General features: G+C 43.5%; 1 protein-coding gene across 1 annotated transcript; it reads right to left on the reverse strand.

The window, feature by feature from the left end:
* Nucleotides 1–1,098: 1,098 nt before the first annotated feature.
* fech (ferrochelatase) lies at nt 1,099–17,929 on the reverse strand. The gene is made up of 11 exons (XM_080476843.1): nt 17,689–17,929; nt 15,869–15,953; nt 12,485–12,604; nt 12,061–12,209; nt 9,958–10,092; nt 9,445–9,551; nt 5,533–5,631; nt 5,166–5,273; nt 4,409–4,573; nt 3,996–4,055; nt 1,099–3,776 (listed from the first exon to the last, which is right to left on the reverse strand). The coding sequence occupies exons 1-11, from the start codon at nt 17,726–17,728 to the stop codon at nt 3,618–3,620; spliced, it is 1,227 nt and encodes a 408-aa protein (XP_080332969.1). The 5' UTR covers nt 17,729–17,929; the 3' UTR covers nt 1,099–3,617.
* Between the last annotated feature and the right edge of the window lie 804 nt (nt 17,930–18,733).

The following is an 18,733-nucleotide window of genomic DNA, read 5'->3' on the forward strand; positions in this document are numbered from 1 at the left end:
TGTAGGACCGAAATCCACAAACGTGTATACACATATATCTATATATATCTATAGATATATAGATATTTCTAGATAGTTGATGCATTTCATGGCTGCATTGGCCATACGAGGCGTCATTTTCCCCGCTGCTTGTCCAGGGAAAACCTTACTTGTGACGTGGATGAGGTGCTGTGGCCAGATCCAAACACAGCAGAGGATGCAACATATTTAGCTTTTTTTACTGTCACTGTGTACAGTAAATTCCTCTGTGGTTTTGTATGCAAGACCATTCTATGTGCAACGTTGTGTTGGTTGGGCACCGTGTACATTGTTTCTGTGGATGAAATAAATATACTTGTTCCTGTGTATTTCTGTGCTCTGGTTTTAAAAACAATATTCCAAAATATTTTACCACACACGACTTTCTGTAGTAAGAGTAACACTGAACTAAACTAAGGCCTGTGTCAGGATGAATGGAGAAGACTTGAATAAACAAGATTGTCCACTTTTTGGCATCAGAGGCCACCAATGGACCCCCCAACCCCCGAAGGTAAACTATCACACTATATTGAGTGTGACCAAGATCTAGTTGAAGAAGATCTAGATGAAGACCGAAGCAACTAACCAGCATTTTTGAACTATGACCAGTGTTTCCTGGAGAAATTCTACAGGTCAGTGAGTCTCATCAAGAGCTGAAGGATGTTCCCCCCCCATGCAGGTGGGAGTCCTGAGCCCCGGTCCAAGTATAGTGGCATCATGCAGACCGACATGAGCCTAAATCCTTCAGCCTGCTTGGAAGTGGATGCAGTGGATTAAAAATGCCCCCCCTGTCTCACCTCCCCCATGAGTGGAGCATTAAAATTGAATATGAAGCATACATGTGGGCCGATTGTGATGTGATGTAGGCGCCGATGTCCAGACCGCCTGAACAGGAAACCACTGGCCAGGGAGGTGGAGCCAACAGCGGCAAGGCGGGTGCACAGTCGGTGGTCCAACAAGGCCCTCCAAGCCAGCACCCACAGGTGGTGGCTTGATTCTTTTTTCTTTTTTTTTTCCTCAATCAAAAAGTCTAAACAAAATCACTTCGGTAGAGAAGATTTTCTTTTGTCTTTATTTTTTGAAAAGGTATTCCAGTGAAAAGAGGGGGGGCGAAGCTAATTCAACCATGCGTCACTATTGGAAACTGAATCAGGCCACGCCCCCAGCACAAGAGCAGTCACACATTCGATACCGTTCTCAGGAAGAGAAAAGGAGTTTCATGAAAAAACACTTTGTTAATAATATTTGTTAATCACAAAAGAAATAAACACTGTAAAAAAAAGAAACTTTAATAAAGGAGATATTTCACATTAAAATAATGGAGGATTCACATAAACAAACAAACAAACAGCAGGCTGTTCTTTCTTTGTACTTTATTTTGAAGGAAGACTTTTTACGAAGTGTAATTGCACTGTTAAAACCTAGAATTCCAATAGCTATAAAAACAACATGGGGTGTGTGTGTGTGTGTGTGTGTGTGTGTGTGTGTGTGTGTGTGTGTGTGTGTGTGTGTGTGTAAAACATAAAAATAAATCTTCAATAAATAAACCTGAACAATGTATCTTCTCTCTCCAAAATAAATTAAACATGTTGGAAAAATCCACCCCGTGTGCAGAAGTGTGCATGTTTCATCTGCTGTGATCAGTCGTTCATCTTCACTTCAGCTCTGACGCCATCGCCGTCATTTTCTTACAACATTCTCAATTTGTGCCATCGTTTGCACCACTTTTATGTTTTTTTTTTGGCGGGAAACTGCAACAACGACAAAATTATTATTTTTTTTTTTAAACATTTCTAATGTAGTAATTTGAATTTTTTTTGTTTTTATCTATTCTATTATTTTTGGACTGTTAGCAATGGGTGCTAGTTGCAAACAAAACGTGAGAAGAAAGATGGTGTTAAGATGGTGTGCAAAGTGCTTTGCAGACAGTTGAAATGTGCAACCTCACCATAGATGGCGGTATATTTCACGCACTGTTGCTTTAAGTTTAAGGGCTAAACTAAAAAAAAAAAAGAGCACTTTAAGGTGTGTTTGCTGGCTACATATGGAGGCTTCCGCACAGTGAGTGGGAACAAACAAACAATTAGCGATCCCATGTTACGATCCAACCAACCACGTCCTGAGCAGGGAAGCTTTCCTCATCTGGATAAAGTCAGTCGTTGACGAGCTCAGAAGATTTCTTCATTTGGTCACAAAGTCAGAAACACTTTACAGCTCTCAGGACGCTTTGAGATGAAGTTTCATCTCGTGATATGATGTTTATTGAAGATTTAAGCGCTAGCTAGCTTCTAAGGTGGCGCAGCAGCGCAGGTGTGTGAGCTAGCTAGCTCGCTACCAATCAAGTATTGCTAAGGTGCTAATGACACCCTGACTGAGGACGGGCGAGGCTACAATTAGCATTTTTCACCACTTTAAATATACTTTAAATATTAGATCATGTGGTCATGCTGGCTAGCTAGCGACCAGTAGCTATTTAGCCATTGTTGACATTTTCCCGGCAAGCTGAGTCACTTTTATCTTGACACAGGAAGTAGGGAAAAGCTACCCATTAACTTGACCATTCATATGTTTATCATTGAAATTAAAGTTACTGCGAATTCAGTTTTTTTTTTTTTTTAACATTCACGAAACAGGATGGCAAACAAGCGCGAAGACGTTACTAAACGGTAAACACACAGAAAGAGGATCACGCTCGTTAGGTTGTTGCTGTCAGAAGCCCCGATCACAGCACCGACATGCAAACCCAGACTTCAGGGTGGATTTTCCCTCGGAGTAAGCACACGTGAAAACGAAAAGTCCAGTATTTGTTAGCCAGTGTGAAAGGCACAGTTTCATAGTGGGACAGCACAGACAGGGCACAGCAGAGATCAGACTTTTAACTGGATCGTTGATCTGTGAGGATGAGCCGGCGGACGGATCCGGTACTCACAAGAGGAATATACCCAGCTCAGAGGCTCACAGTAACATTTGTAGAGGGGGAAAAAATCATTTTATCCACAAAGTCTCTTTCAAGACATTTAAACTTGTTTTATAACGCGATTATTTAGTGGTATTGAGAAACCAGCCAAGTTACAGAAAGAGTGAAAGTCGCACCAGAAGTCTTCGGATCGGTTAGTTTTTCATGTAGGCTTAAACTCCAGAGAAGACGTGATTTCATGTCAGGGGTGTCAAACAAGTGAAAACCAGAGGGACATCTCACGAGAAATAACGTGATGTTAAGCTTTTGTAAAAAAAATTCAATTAAAAAAAAAAAAGTAGAATTATCAGGAGACTTTCATGATGACATTGACACCATACCTTCATTTCACCACACATACCTATCAGGCAGCAGGGGCCTCCTCCAATCACGGTGCAGGAGCCAGAGAAGTGGGCGGGGCTAAGGTTGTGTTTAGCACCATGAAGAGTAATGCAAGCTGGGGACAAGTCGAAATGAAATAGTGCATTTCTCTGAGGCTTTGATGAGATGCGAGTCAATTGCTCTCCAGGATTCAACAAGACAGCCAGTGTGGGTCGTCATTGGGAGGAGGGGTGGGGGTGGGGGGGTCCTGGAGGTCTGCAGAGGCCGCTTGGTGACCTGCTGAGGTTGTGCTCACTCGGGTTTAAAGTCTGTCCACAGGCGGCTCAACGAGCTTCTGGCTGGAGAAGAAGGCCTTGGTCTCTCCACAGGTGGGGTTGATGCAGAGGGGGCAGCGGAGGGTCAGCTGGCGGGAGCACGGCTCATTGGCCTTCAGGTGGGACTGGACCAGGTCTGCCAGAGCCTGCGAGGGGGGGGGGTCACAGAATCTGTAAACCAACTGTGTGGAGTGTAACAATAAAAGTCCTGAATGCACAAGTGTGTGTGTGTGTGTGTGTGTGTGTGTGTGTGTGTGTGTGTGTGTGTGTGTGTGTGTGTGTGTGTGTGTGTGTGTGTGTGTGTGTGTGTGTGTGTGTGTGTGTGTGTGTGTGTGCGTGTGCGTGTGCGTGCGTGTGTGTGTTACCTTCATAAACAGAGGGTTCCCGTTCAGCGACTCAGCTCTCCTGATGTTCTCCACGCCACACTGGACAAAAAAACAGAAAGGAAAACACACAATGGGAACTGAGGTTCTTTTGGAAGAGTCGGGTCTTTTGGCAAAGTTTACAAAAAAAAAAGACCCAATGAATTTGTCTCCTCAGATTGTTTGATGTCAATCATTCATCCATTAAAAGAAAGAAAGTAATGTGTTTTATGAACCACTAATAAACACAACAGAATGATTGATTACATGAGTGTAAACAGTTCAGCAGTGTGTGTGTGTGTGTGTGTGTGTGTGTGTGTGTGTGTGTGTGTGTGTGTGTGTGTGTGTGTGTGTGTGTGTGTGTGTGTGTGTGTGTGTGTGTGTGTGTGTGTGTGTGTGTGCGTGTGCGTGCCTACCTCCTCTCCCAACACCTGCCCGTACTCGATGTCCAGCTCGTGCAGCGTCTCGATGTGGTCGGAGGTGAAGGCGATGGGCACCAGCAGGAGGTTCTTCTTGCCTCGCTCACAGAGGCCCTTGATCACCTCGTCTGTCTGGGGGCCGAGCCACGCCATGGGGCCCACCTGGGGGGGGGGGCACAGAGATATCATACCGAGGCAGATAGCAGGTCCTGGAGTGACCAGACATCTTCCAGTTCAACAACAGTGACAGACTACAGAAAGAGATGTAGTAAAGTCCTTACTTATAAAATAAATATAGTAAAAAAGGTTTGCAGGTTCAATCCCTGATCTGTCGGTATGCCAAAGTGTTTTTAACCCAAACAGTTCAAAGTGGACGGATTGAGCTCCATCCTTCAATTAACCATGGAAAGTATTTTAAATCAGTAAAGTTTTCCATTTAGAGAAAAGTTCCTCCACTGAGGAAACTATCTGGTGTGTTTTCTCCTAAACCTGACACATTTCTCAGAGCTTCCTCCTCAATTCACAACATCGTCCAGACATGTGGTGCCACCTGGTGGTGAAGGGAAAGAAACTAATGCTGGAGGCGCAGAGGAAATAACTGAGCAGAGGGTGGACTGAAGTCCTGTGTGTGTGTGTGTGTGTGTGTGTGTGTGTGTGTGTGTGTGTGTGTGTGTGTGTGTGTGTGTGTGTGTGTGTGTGTGTGTGTGTGTGTGTGTGTGTGTGTGTGTGTGTGTGTGTGTGTGTGTGCGCTCACTCTGGACTGCCACACCAATCTGTACGGGTTACAGTGTCCCAGCCTCTCCATCACTCTCTGCACTGTGGCTCCCACTTCCTGAGGGTAGGGGTCGCCTCTATTCACCACCTGCGCACACACACACACACACACACACACACACACACACACACACACACACACACACACACACACACACACACACACACACACACACACACACACACACACACACACACACACACACACACACACACACACACACACACACACACACACAGTCAGAAACACACACACACACAGAAGCACACACAGTCAGAAACACACACACTCAGAAACACACAGTGTCAGCAGTAGTGTCGACATATGAAAGCAGGGTTGTACTTACGGCCATCGGGAGCGAGTGTGCGGAGAAAAGAATCACCACGTCGTCTCTTTTGTCTTCAGGAAACTTTAAAAGTTCATTACTGACGTGTTCTGCAAAACACTGCACAGACACACAGACACCTTTAAACTGGGGCAATAAAAATCCTTTGAAAAGAGACGACACATATTTCTCTAATCCACATTCAATATATTCAAGGATTGATTATTTTTTGATTTTCTGGAAGGATTTCCACAGGGTGGTTGACTGCAGCATTATGGACCTGTCAGACCATAGCCCTCTTTACTCAGAACAATACCAGAGAAACACCTTCTGGAGATTAAACGTTCATATATTGAATCATATGAAGGACCAAATCAAGAATGATATTAGTGAGTTTTTGGAACAAAACGATAATGGTGAGGTTTCACCTCCAATATTGTGGGACACGCGTAAAGCAGCGCCGAGAGGTAAGAGAATTGGATTTAGTTCCCGTTTAAAGAAAGTGAAGCAAAAAGGATTGGACCAGCCGCAAGCAGAATTAAAAGAACTAAAACAAAAAGACACAAATGACGAGAAGATGAAGGAAGCACTGACGAAGAAAAAAAACTAAATATATGAGATGTATACAAGAGATATACAAAAGAAATTTATATTTACAAAACAGAAATATTATGAAGTCGGAGGGAAAGCCAGTAAACTGTTAGAGTTGTAATGTAATACAACATAAATTAAGAGATATTCAAGAGAGCTTTGAGATATAGTTTCACAAATTATACTCTCAATCTGAGATTGACAGAACAAAGATGGAAAAGATTTTTTTGAGAAGCTTCAACTTATAATAGAGTACAATACAATAGAGTACAATACAATAGAGTAACCGACTTGTAGAGGAAGTAACCGAGAAAGAAATTCCTGCAGCCACAGCTCATCTTAAATCAGGGAAGGCCCCCAGCCCAGACGGGTTTCCTTCAGAGTGGAACAGCGTGATGGTACTGGTACCGGTACTGGTACAGGTACAGCATGATGGTACTGGTACAGGTACAGGGTGATGGTACTGGTACAGCGTGATGGTACTGATACTGGTACTGGAACAGGGTGATGGTACTGGTACTGGGTGATGGTACTGGTACTGGGTGATGGAGATGTTACTGGTACTGGGTGATGGTACTGCTGACAGTACTGGTACTGGGTGATGGAGATGTTACTGGTACTGGGTGATGGTACTGGTACTGGTACTGGTACAGGGTGATGGGGTTTCATTCATCTCTATGTTGCAGTCTACCTTTGATTGTGTCCTTAAGAAGAACACCACACCCCCCTGCTGGAGGGAAGCAGTAATTCCACTTATTCCAAAGGAGGGGAAGGATAAGTCAGAATGTGGTAACTATGGGCAGGTTGGTGTTTTAAATCAGGACGATAAAATGTTTACACATATACCAGTCAAGCGAATGGAGGGACGGTCACCACCAATCATTAGTCTGAACCAAACAGGATTTGTGCCTCAGAGACAAACCCAAGATAACACCAGGCAGACCTTGCATGTGATAAGTCAGATCAGTAAGTTGTCAGCAGTACCAGTAGGGTGAGCTGCAGAAAAAGCTTTAGATTGGGTAAATTGGTCTTTTCTGTTCAGAGTTTCGGAGGAATTCAGATTTCACAATTCTTTGATTAGGACAATACAGGTACTCTATGATGACCCGAGGAATTAAAGTTAATGGAGTAGTTTCAAACCCATATACACTGGAACGCTGAGCAAGGCAGGGATGTCCAATCAGCCCAGACTTAGTCACGATTTCTATCGAGCCCCTCAGTCAGTGGATTCATCACAATATAGAAATTAAAAGAATATGTATGAAAGGAGGAGAAGAATGATATATTATTACAGCTATCCAGCCCAGAAAAGTCTTTTGTACAACTATTTTTCTCAAAAACACAAATTCTAATTTTTAATTACTACGCTTCAGAAAATTTGAAGAAGAGGTATGACTGGAATAGGAAAAAAATGTAAAAACTGTTTTCAATCAACTTTCTGCCCCTGAACAACAAAATGAGAGAAGACGTCAGGAGATGGGGTTCAATACTTTTTCTTAATTTTGGGTCTCGTATTAAATCAGTAAAAATGATGATTCTGCCTCTTCCAGTCCATCCCAATAGACGTGTCTGATCAACAGTTTCAGGAGTGGGATGAACTTATATCGAGATATATTTGGGAGGGGCGGGGATCAAGAATTAAATCTCAGTGTTTACACTTAGCAAAAGATGGGGGGAGGTTCCATGCTTGAAAGATTACTAAACGGCTGCATAACTGAGACCACTGATATGTTGGCGTAATCCAGAATACAGGGTCAGATGGAAGGAGATTGAGGGAGATACGACGGTAGAACTCCCAGTTCAAGCAGCAATAGGAGACGAGGGGTTGATGAATAAGATAAAGGAAATTGGAAAACCTCAGGCTGCTTTGCCACTTAAGCCGTGGAAGAAGGTAATATCTCAGAATCATTTGAAAGAGGCGCTTAAAGTTTAGAGATGGTGTGCGTTCCATCCAGACTTTGTGTAGAAATTGCGACGTGAGGTTTCGGAGACGGACAACTAATGGCAACTAACAGCATATTGCACTTCTTTAAATAAGGGGCCAGTGAAAAATTTTCAGGACTTAAAGAGACGAAACAATCTGAATAAAGATGATTTCTTTAGCTCTGTACCGGCTCGCCATTATATTAAGCAAATTAAAATGAAGATTACACAAGAGCAACAGGGCAATATTTTATTAAAGTGTTTATAGAAGCTTATGCTTCGGACCCGAACCAAAAAAAACATCTTAAGACTTTATCGGTGTCTACGACAAATGAGAGGGAGCTCATTGAATATTAAACAGAAATGAGAACAGGAAGGAAACTTGGTTCTGACTGCAGACGATTGGGAACATTTATGTGGAATTCAATGGAGTTTTGCTGGAAAAGCCTCATAAGATCCTTTAGAACTGTGGCACAAAAAGAAAACATTAAACAAACTCATCTGCAAGTTGGACACAGTGTGGACGCCGAGAGGCAAGTCCTTTCCACATACTCTGGTCCTGTACAGTATTGATGCCCTCTTGGCAAAAGGTTTCTATATAATATAATATAATATATATAAGGTTTATTTGGCAGAATTACCATTTGAGTTTGTTTCTCCGTGTCTTGGGGCGCTGCCACCTGATCACTTCTGCTCTAAGGATAAATATCTATTTCAAATACTTGGTGCGGCCGGTAGGAAGGCCATTACAAGGAAGTGGATGAAACTAGAAAAACCAACGGTGGAGGAGTGGATTGATATTATTTATGAGGAAAGAATTACTTTTTTCCATAAAACTGCAACAGGATGTGTTCTGGAAAAGCTGGGAAAGATGGATCAGGTGTGTTAAACCAGTGACGCCATCTATGTAGAATGTTAAAGGCTTTGGCTCTTTAGTTCAGGTTCTTGGTTAACTTCATGTTTAAAGTTTTAGTTTTTAATATCACAAAGGTCTTTCCCTGTTCTATGGAGTGTAGTTGTAAGGTTTTAGTAGGAGTGTGTATTATAATATGGTGGAAGGACCAATCATTCATCTCTGTACTATTTATATAGGTTTGGATGCTTTCTGGGGATTCAGGTGAACGTCAAAGGCAAAACGTGGTGTGGAGAATTATGAGAAAATATTAATAAAAAAAAGAATTTAAGGAAAGAAAAACTGTGGCAGTAACAAACACTGCAGCTCTTTCATTGCAGCAACCAGCAGGAAATTACCACCTTATTTGATCTATTTTTATTTTTTTAACCGTGTGTGTGTGTGTGTGTGTGTGTGTGTGTGTGTGTGTGTGTGTGTGTGTGTGTGTGTGTGTGTGTGTGTGTGTGTGTGTGTGTGTGTGTGTGTGTGTGTGTGTGTGTGTGTGTGTGTGTGTGTGTGTGTCGAACCTCCACCAGCAGAGGGTGTGTGGGCCAACGGTCGATGACGCTCCAGCTCATTTTGGGCTGCTCTCCTCTGTTGCTATAGTAACGGTAGATGGCGTTGAGGCTGCTGCCTGTTGAAACAAACCCTGTTAATACTTCACGCTCCTCCGGAGACACTATCAGCAGTCTACGTGGCCGGGGGGGGGAAGGAGAAGTCCATCGTTCAGAGGAAAACAGAGTAAATAATCTCCTCCGTGTCACATGTTTACAGGCCTGCTAGCCTGCAGACATCATTTCATCTCCGTCTTTTCTAATCACTGTTTATGTTGAAGTCTGAAAACTGCTGGAGTGTCCCGTTTGGAGCTGATTAGAAACCAGCAGAAACAGCTCGCTTTGTGGGTGACGGAGCAAGGTGGGGTTGGCCCTTTGTTTTTATCAGAGGGAACGGGGCGGACGGCTCCCCGGGTGTGGTGACAAACGGCCAACAGACGCCTCTCTTATCTCCTCCGTCCTCGCTGTAATATCGTGAAGGCTCACCAGTGGTGGAGCAGCTGTACTGAGGGTACTGTGTGAAGGCCACGGCTCGCTCCACCCCGTCCTTCTCCATCTCCTCGATGGCCTCTTCTGTCAGTGGCTGGACGTAGCGGAAGCCGATGTAGAACTTGTGAGGAGCTAAAGATACAAGAATGACTGGATTAGCAGCACGGAAAGGACTTTAGTCTGTCGTCTGTCAAGAGGACGGAGCAGGAAAGTCTATGAAACGTGAACTGAAGTCAAACTCCAGAGCCCATGTTCTGCCTCCTGACTGAAGCTGGAGGAGACAAGAGAGAGTACAAGAAGAGAGGAGGTCATCTCAGATGTTTCTGCAGTGGGTTGAGGACAGTCGCAGGTCTTTAGGAGGTTGAAAACAAACTCAGCTTTACATCAGGGGTGTCAAACACATTTCAGCTCAGGGGCCACATACAATCGAGTTTCATCTCGAGTGGGCCCGATGGGTAAAGTAGCACCATAATAACCTTTAAATTTTCACTTTAAAGTTTTCCTCTGTTGTGTCTCAGAGTATATGTGATGAAAAAGTCTATATTTTCCCAAAACCAAATGATTACTACTGAAAATGACATCCGGCTCAACATAAAGCCAAATTTCCAATGATGCACAATAAAGAGAAACGTCTCAAAATAAACCCCGTTGCATTATGGGTGTTTTTACAAAGTCCCCCTGACAGCATGGCTTTGAGGTAAGTCTGCTCGCTTTCATAGCAGCATCACCGACGTCTCAGCTCAGGTCTCAGGGTCGTCTTCTGTCCACTACTTTTAGGAGATTTGTTGTTATTTACCATTTGCTTGGTGGTTTGATGGGCCAGACTGGAGCCTCTTGCTGGCCAGTCTTGGCCCACGGGCCTTATGTTTGATACCACTGTTCTAACGCCTGGTGGCTGAAGCAGGAAAAATACACCGTAGAGATCGAAGTTCATCCTAGTTTCAGGTCCAACTGTCTTCAGCTCACTCAGGACACATGGAGTGAGAAGCAGATGTACAGTTTGGAGCACTGAAGGGAAAAGTGACTCATATCTGCAGCTGATTCCACGTGAACACTCTTTAATCTGTGGCCACACATTCACTTTTTAAACAATTGTACATGTTTGAGATAAAATACTCTGCAGAGGCCAGAAGTGCTGCAGCTTCCTTGACCCATTTTGAAAGTGAAGGACTGAGACCACGTGAGGCTCATGTCTCCTCTTCAGGCTCTTTTCTGCTTCTGATCTGTACAAAACCTGCAAACTGCTCAACGTCAGAGAGACACAGTGTAATATTACTGTCGTGTAACTGGAAGATGCTCTGCAGCCGTTCCTCTGGTGCTGCATGTGGGTTTTGTTATGTGAGATTTTAAGGTTCAGTAGTTTGTCAGCTGGAATCTAAATTACTCCTTAACATGTCGCCAAATAATAAAAAGGTTAAAAAAAAAAAAAAAAGAGGCCTAAACAGCTGAAACATAAAGCACACCGGTAGAACTGTTGCTGCTGTGATCAAACACCAGCAGGTCTTAATTCTTTTGCTTTTATAAAAGCAGTTATAACTAGTGGAGTTGATGGTACAACTGTAACAGCATATAAAGATGTTATACATCTGCAGATAAGTTTATCTGCTGGACGGTTGTATTGTTTTGATGTCAAGTTCAGATGGAAAAGTCCTCGGCAGGGAAAATGTGACGTTTTCATAAAGAAAACATGTTGTGTGATTCCAACCTTCACGTACTTTAGAGTTTAGAACAATCGAAGCTCATTGAAGCTAAAACTGGACATGATTATCAGTGAGGCGTGTCACAGGCGGGGGGAGGCACTCCCATCATTATCACACACACACACACGCACGCACGCACGCACGCACGCACGCACGAAGTGTCTCAGCCTGTCTTTGTTTTAATCGGTGCAGGATTAATAGAGCCTGGATGTGACAAGAAGTGTTTCCTTCACAGAGCAGAAAGCTGGCAGACGGGTTCAGGCTCCATAACAGGAACCAGGAAGCAGGAAAAGCCTGACTTTATTTACGAAGAGAGAACAGCAGCTCTGCTGTCAGTTACAAAAACTCAATTGTCCTCTAAAGAACCAGTTCCAAGGAGCCCCGCCCCTCCCCTCCTCACCCGTCTCAGGACTCATCTCATCCAGCAACTTCACCATGCCCTCGCCCTGCATGGACGTCCAGCGTTTAATGGGCGAGCCTCCTCCAATCTTGCTGTACTGCTCCTGGATCTTGGGCGTGCGGCGCTTGGCGATGAACGGACCCAGTTTGCTGCAGGATGAAGATACACAATACTGTTCCACTGGGAGAGCAGAGGTGGGCTGTGACCGGGCTTTGAGAGCAGAACATCCAACAGAACATTGTGCCGCTGCATCTACTTAAGTTATGAAACAAAGACTTGTCGGCATCCATCAGTTTGTCTGTCGAAGACATTAGTGTGTGTGTGTGTGTGTGTGTGTGTGTGTGTGTGTGTGTGTGTGTGTGTGTGTGTGTGTGTGTGTGTGTGTGTGTGTGTGTGTGTGTGTGTGTGTGTGCGCAGTGCGTACTTCTGTACAGGAAGTTTCATCAGGTCTGTGTCCATAAAGAGCCGCAGCAGGAAGTCGTGAACATCTTCCAGTTTCTCAGGTCCACCCATGTTCAGCATGAGAATCCCCGTCTTCGGTTTTCTAGAGAGGAGAAGTGATTTGATCAGGTCATTTATTTCAAACATTACCTTTAACATTTAATCATGCCTTATTTTTACACTCCCAACAGTTCCTCGGTGCACTTGAGAAAGTTCCTTTCAGTTCATAGATCCTTCTGCAGTCACTCGGTAATGTTTCCAGCATGTTCACAGTATTATTATTAACAATAATAATAATGTTTTTTATTTGTCTGTAGGTATTTTACAACACCGACGGTCGCCTCACAAAAGTTCTTAATTAAATAAAATATTGAATAATGTTTCCACTTATTTGGTAGAAGGTCTAAAAGATCTAGAGCAGTGGTTCTCAAACTTTTTACACCAAGTGCCACCCACAAAATACTTGGCTCTCCAAGTACCACCATAATGACCAACACTATACAGAAGCCTAGTAAGCCGAAGCATTCATCAAAAACAAGGCCGAGGTTTCACTCCTGAAGAAGTATATTTAATATTGTCAGCCATGGTAACATTTTACACAGTTAGATTAGTAACACTACGCTTAAATATAGGAAAATAAAAGACTGTACTTAAATAATGATTCAATTAAAATATATCGCACAGAAAAGTTAAATGTACATTGTACTTAAATAAATGAAAAACAAACAAAAAACTGTTCTTAAAGATTAAATAAAACTGTACTATACTTAAACGTTAAGTAAAGAATGTACTGTACTTCATTAAAAATAAAATCAAAACAGGCTGCCTGAACCACCCACCCACACACACCCACCCACCCCCACACACACCCACCCCCACACACACACACACACACACACACACACACACACACACACACACACACACACACACACACACACACACACACACACACACACACACACACACACACACACACACACACACACACACACACACACACACACACACACACACAGAGAGAGAGAGTAATGAGGTGCTTATTATATCACAGAACCACTGTTTGAGTAGGTTGTTGATGTTAATGGAACACTTTCACCATTAAACAGCGACTCGTTCAGCACACAAACAACAAGTTAAGTACGTGTTCTTAACCATTAATCAGCCACACAATAGCTCACAGAACAACAGGTTGACTAAGTACGTGTCCCGCACACGTACAGAGTACGTAAGCTTTTATTTTCTCTTTCCCCTGTGGCGTTACGTGAGCTCCCATAAGGTCCGTCACCAGCACCAGCAGGGCTTCACGTGTTTTAAAGAAGCCATCTGGACGCTTACTGTCGCACTCTGTAAGCCAAAATGGTTCTTTCTTTTGGTTTTCTGTTTGAAAATTCATGTCAGTCAGTATTAATGACCGTCATGAAGGAAAGAAGCAGACTATGAGACGCAGTTCAACCCAAACTAGGAATAAAACGTAATGACTTATAGTGAGGAGAACACGGTACAGGTTGTTTTACATTCTATTTTTTATATTCTATTTTATTTGCCACAGTTTTTGAAAACAAAAACATGTTACATACAGTGAATGATACCTGCATTGAAAACAGTGGTGAATTTCAAATTCAATAAAGTCCAGTATTTTATTCCCCCGCGTCAGCAGACCTCTTCTGAGCACATTCTCCCTGTGGAGTCAGGAAGAATTACTTGACGTCATTTCCAGCTGAGATCGCAGCCTGAGTGACAGCCTGCTATACCTCTCCCCTCCACTAGTCTACATTCGCAGGATCACCCGTTGGCGTTGAGGAGTAGAAGAAGTACACATCTCTTCCCCGATTCAGTACTGCGGTCTTTGGGATGCACTGCCCCCTGCAGGTTGGGAGCTGGACTATAAATGCCACACGTGTTCTCTTGTCCACACGTCTCATTTCCGCCCGTCACCTTTAGCACGGTTGGGTTGGTATGGGCCGGTCATTTAGGTAATACGGGCCAGATGTAGGCCTTGCATTCCTAACCAGTTACACTTATTTATTTATTTTACGTTCTTTGACCAAGCCAGTGACGCTATTGGTTTATTCAGATGCTTTTTGTAATGGATGTTTAATTACGTCCACCAAGAACGTAATAAAATCATCGGTGTATATTTCTTTGTCTGTACGACTGTTAGCAAGGTTACATCAAAACTACTACTACGACTTTATCGAAATTTTCAGCACAGATATATATTAGGCTATGGAAGATCCCATTAAATTGTGGAGGTGATCCGGATCCAGATTCTGGATCGGGATTTAATTTTATAGGTTTTAAAGGATTACGTCAAAACTACATGCCTTTGACCAACTTGTCACCACTGACAGATGAAACCTTTGGCGGGCGTCAGGAAATCTCTGATTGTTGTTGTCACCGTTCGCACTAAGGCAAGAAAGAGCTGATTGCTGTTTATTTTGAATGAAGTCTCTCCCACGGTAAGACAAACCATTTGTTATTTTTCCAGTTTCGGTATCGACCGATACTGAACCTAAGATATCTGCATCGGTATCGGGGGTGGAAGAAGTGGATGGTGCACCCCTATCCCAAACATGGAGCCACTTTCAATTAATGAACAACACGCTGAACAATTCTGTGTCCGCCTGGATCTCATCCCTTACCAGAAGAAAACAAGCTGCTTCCTCATAGTGGAGCACTGCAGGAGGTACTGCCGTTTCATATAGAACTGATACGCGGAAGTAAAATCCAGGGGGGAGGCAGGAGGACGCAGGTGAAAGAAGAGGTTGTGATTGTAAAGTGACCCCAACAGGTCACATCAGGTCAGACTGGCATTCATCCACCTCCTCCCCCACACACCTAACCAACACTTACCACCAACCGAATGATCTACTCAGAGAATATTCCAGCCCGCCTGGTTCCTGCTTCACCAATGCAGGATTTCCGTTAATAACACATCTTTGTGTCAGACAGCTGGTTTAAAGGCCGACGGCCAAAATGACTGTATATTTAAATGAAACAGGGCCAGCTCGCTAAATGAAGCACCGCTATCAGATAAGGACTTTCTGCTATCACTCAGCCGTCTTTAACCTCCACAGGCTGAAACATATGGAAATCCTGCTTATTTCACATTTGAAGGGTGACAAAGAGCGCCAGGGGGTCACAGACCTCTGCATGTCTGGAGAAAGGAGGAAAGTGTGTCGACGTTTAGACTGTGATGGTTTAGACATGGAGCGGTGAGAGGGGAGGGTCTGAGAGACGCCTTCAAGTGTTGGCCATGGTCAACGAGTGTCAGCTGCAAATGGCGTGTGTGTGTGTGTGTGTGTGTGTGTGTGTGTGTGTGTGTGTGTGTGTGTGTGTGTGTGTGTGTGTGTGTGTGTCATACCTGTTCTCCTGGATTTCTGGAGTTTGGGCTAAAGCAGCGGCGGTGGATCGGCTCCTCAGGCTCAGGCTGACGCCGCTCCTCAGCACTGAAGAGGAAGAACAGAACCAACCACCCTTCAGACTTCTTGCCGTTCCACAGATACACTCAGAGGCCACTGGAGAGACGACTGTTCCATCACAACTCAATTCAGAAGTGGAGTCCCACCTGCTACGACGACCTCAGTGTACCTCCTATTGTAGACAGCCTTTCAGTGCACTTACTGCATTTACTCCTAGAGCTATGAATATTGAGTGGTGGTGGTGGCCTAAAGGTTAGAGAAGCAGACTTGGGATTGTGAGTTTGCAGATTTGAATCCCACAGCATCCTAGTAATAGGATGGGTGACAAAAAGGAATTTCCCCAAGATGATTATTCTTATTTTTTTGCTAACCAGCTAAAATGAAACACACAATGAACACACCTTCAATCATTTTGTACTACATCTTTAACTTTTAGAGGAATTTTAAAGTTTCAATCAAAGGGTGTCAAGCATGGAGGCTGGGGGTCAACACTGACGGGTCCAAAACAGCCTCAGGATGACCTCTGAAGTGTAAAAACTGACATTTACTTAATTTTGTTTGTGAGTTTCTGCTGTTTCAGGTTCATCTACTCCTTTTATTGCGAGAAACAAGACGTATAACCACACTGACACCCAAGTTAAATGATCATCCAAAGCATCTAATCCAAACTGTGAGGGTGAATTCATTTTAAAAAATAAAAACTACTTTTAATAATATAATTGCATTTCTGACCACAGATCATCTTATTCAATAAAAGGTATAGTGAGGAACCGTTATTACTTTATAGGTTATTACACTGCTGCGGGGGTCTGCAGTGACATGACATCACAGGAGACCTTAAAGCCCCATCAGTGTGATGATTCCAGGGACGATAGCGTGTGGAGGCATGACGAACTTTGAAGGACATTATGAGGAGGAAGTAGAGGAAACATGGAGAGGTTCGTGGGGTGTTTCTCTGTGTGATCAGAGGTTTGTAGAGCTTTTTCTCTGTGTGGTCAGGGGTTTGTGGACTGTTTCCCGGTGTGATCAGAGACTTGTGAAGCGTTTTCCCGGAAAAAGAAGCAGTTTTGTGGGCTCAGGACGGCTGCAGTATCGCGCTCGGCCGCCAGGGGGCCTTCGCACATTACGCAAGTTCACCACGCTGATATTGTGTAACTGTCAGAGCTTCAACGTTCAAACACTTCCTCCGTCTCCGGAGGAACTCGCACTGGACACAGGTACATGCAGCATTTAATTTACCTGCGCGGTGTTACAGAAGGCGGTGGGATAAGCGCATTATGTAACGTTATCACTGAACTAAAAGCAGCGGCAAGTTAGCGCCAACGCGCCCATTGCAGGCGGAAATAACGCCGCGTCACTTACAAAAGAAAAGCAAACCCGAACCGTAACAGTCCATTTAATGTTTGATTTCTGCATTAAAAACACCAGTATTACCTAGTTAACAAAATGTTTGTGTTCTGCCTGTAAATGAATGCATTCCGTGGCTGTTTACGTCGGTAGAGAAGTGTTTTGTTTGAGGTTTAGATTACGTTCAGGAAGCGCAAACAGGAAGTTCCCCGTGTCACATAAGCGCTAACATTACGTACAGTAAGCGTGTTAATGCCAATGTCAGCGGTGCTTCGTCACTTTTATGTTAAGAAACCCTTATTACAGGATTGAAAAACACTTTGAGGCACAAAATTACATTTATGCTGCGAGCAGGAATACAAATAGAACACGTTCCGTTGTTAGTGAAGTTCAAACTGGAGATGTTCACACTCACGTTGGAAGAAACGCCCGGCGCTGCCCAGTACGGCGCTCATGTTTCAGCTTTCTGTCCACACCGAGGGTTAAAGTGTCGGTTCCCCGCTGCGTGAGTGCTCCTCCCGGCTGTACACACCGTTATCTCCCGGCCGTACCCTCCACTGTCTCCGGGCTCCACTGACCGGTCCTCTGTCACAGACAGATTCCTTCAGCTTCCACCGCTGGCTGTGCGCGCACACCGCCGTCACCTTCTATATCCCGCACTCAACCACTTCCGCTGTGGACTTTCAACATAAAACCTCACGCGAAACAAAGTCGTTTTTAAAAGGGATTATGTCCATACACTTCTCACAAAAAGTTACTGATATCTGGCTTTAAGGTGAAATTTATGGAAAAGGTAAAAAATGTTGATGCTCCAGTGATATTATATTATTGGAGAATTTCCTTCTGAGCTTAATAAAGTATTCTATTCTATTCTATTCTATTCTATTCTATTCTATTCTATTTTATTCTATTGACTGAGAGGTCAGACAAGCAGATTTTAGATTGGGAGTTTGCAGCTTCAAATCCCACATTGTGGGACAAAATAAATTTCCTCACTGGGATTAATAAAGTATGATTCGTTTGTTTAACCACTAGAATTAAAAGGCACTCAACATAAAAAAAAAAAAAAAAGCTCAATATGTTTACAATATATTTTTGAACAAGAGAATAAAGGGTCTAAAAGGTGGAAAATACACATCTTCAGTTATTCTGTATTCAATTTAAAACTTTTAGAGGCTTTTTAAAAGCATTTCAGAGGCTGGTGGTCAATACTGAGTCACCAATTGGTCAAAACCAGCCAAAGGAGGATCTCTTGTGGGAAGTGTAAAAACTGGCACTGACTTCTTTGTTGTTGTTGTAATTTTCTGCTAAACTTCCAGCTTGACAATGACATCTCCTACCTGATGAGGGCTAAAGGGCAGCCTGAAGGTAATTGAGATTCTAGGCTTTTAAAAATGATTTCCAGCAGCGATTAATAAAGTGGTTGTGATTCTGTAACACTCTGAAATCCACTTCGTCTG

Source organism: Lipophrys pholis (assembly GCF_963383615.2).
Source record: "Lipophrys pholis genome assembly, chromosome: 12".
In the NCBI taxonomy this organism is placed as follows: domain Eukaryota; kingdom Metazoa; phylum Chordata; class Actinopteri; order Blenniiformes; family Blenniidae; genus Lipophrys; species Lipophrys pholis.

Coding starts and splice junctions, on each gene's coding strand:
- fech (XM_080476843.1), bottom strand. CDS start 17,728: ATGAGCGCCGTACTGGGCAGCGCCGGGCGTTTCTTCCAAC. Junction 5,632..9,444: donor CACACCCTCTGCTGGTGGAG/GTTCGACACACA, acceptor GTGTCTGTGCAG/TGTTTTGCAGAACACGTCAG. Junction 4,056..4,408: donor GGCAGGTGTTGGGAGAGGAG/GTAGGCACGCAC, acceptor TTTTTTGTCCAG/TGTGGCGTGGAGAACATCAG.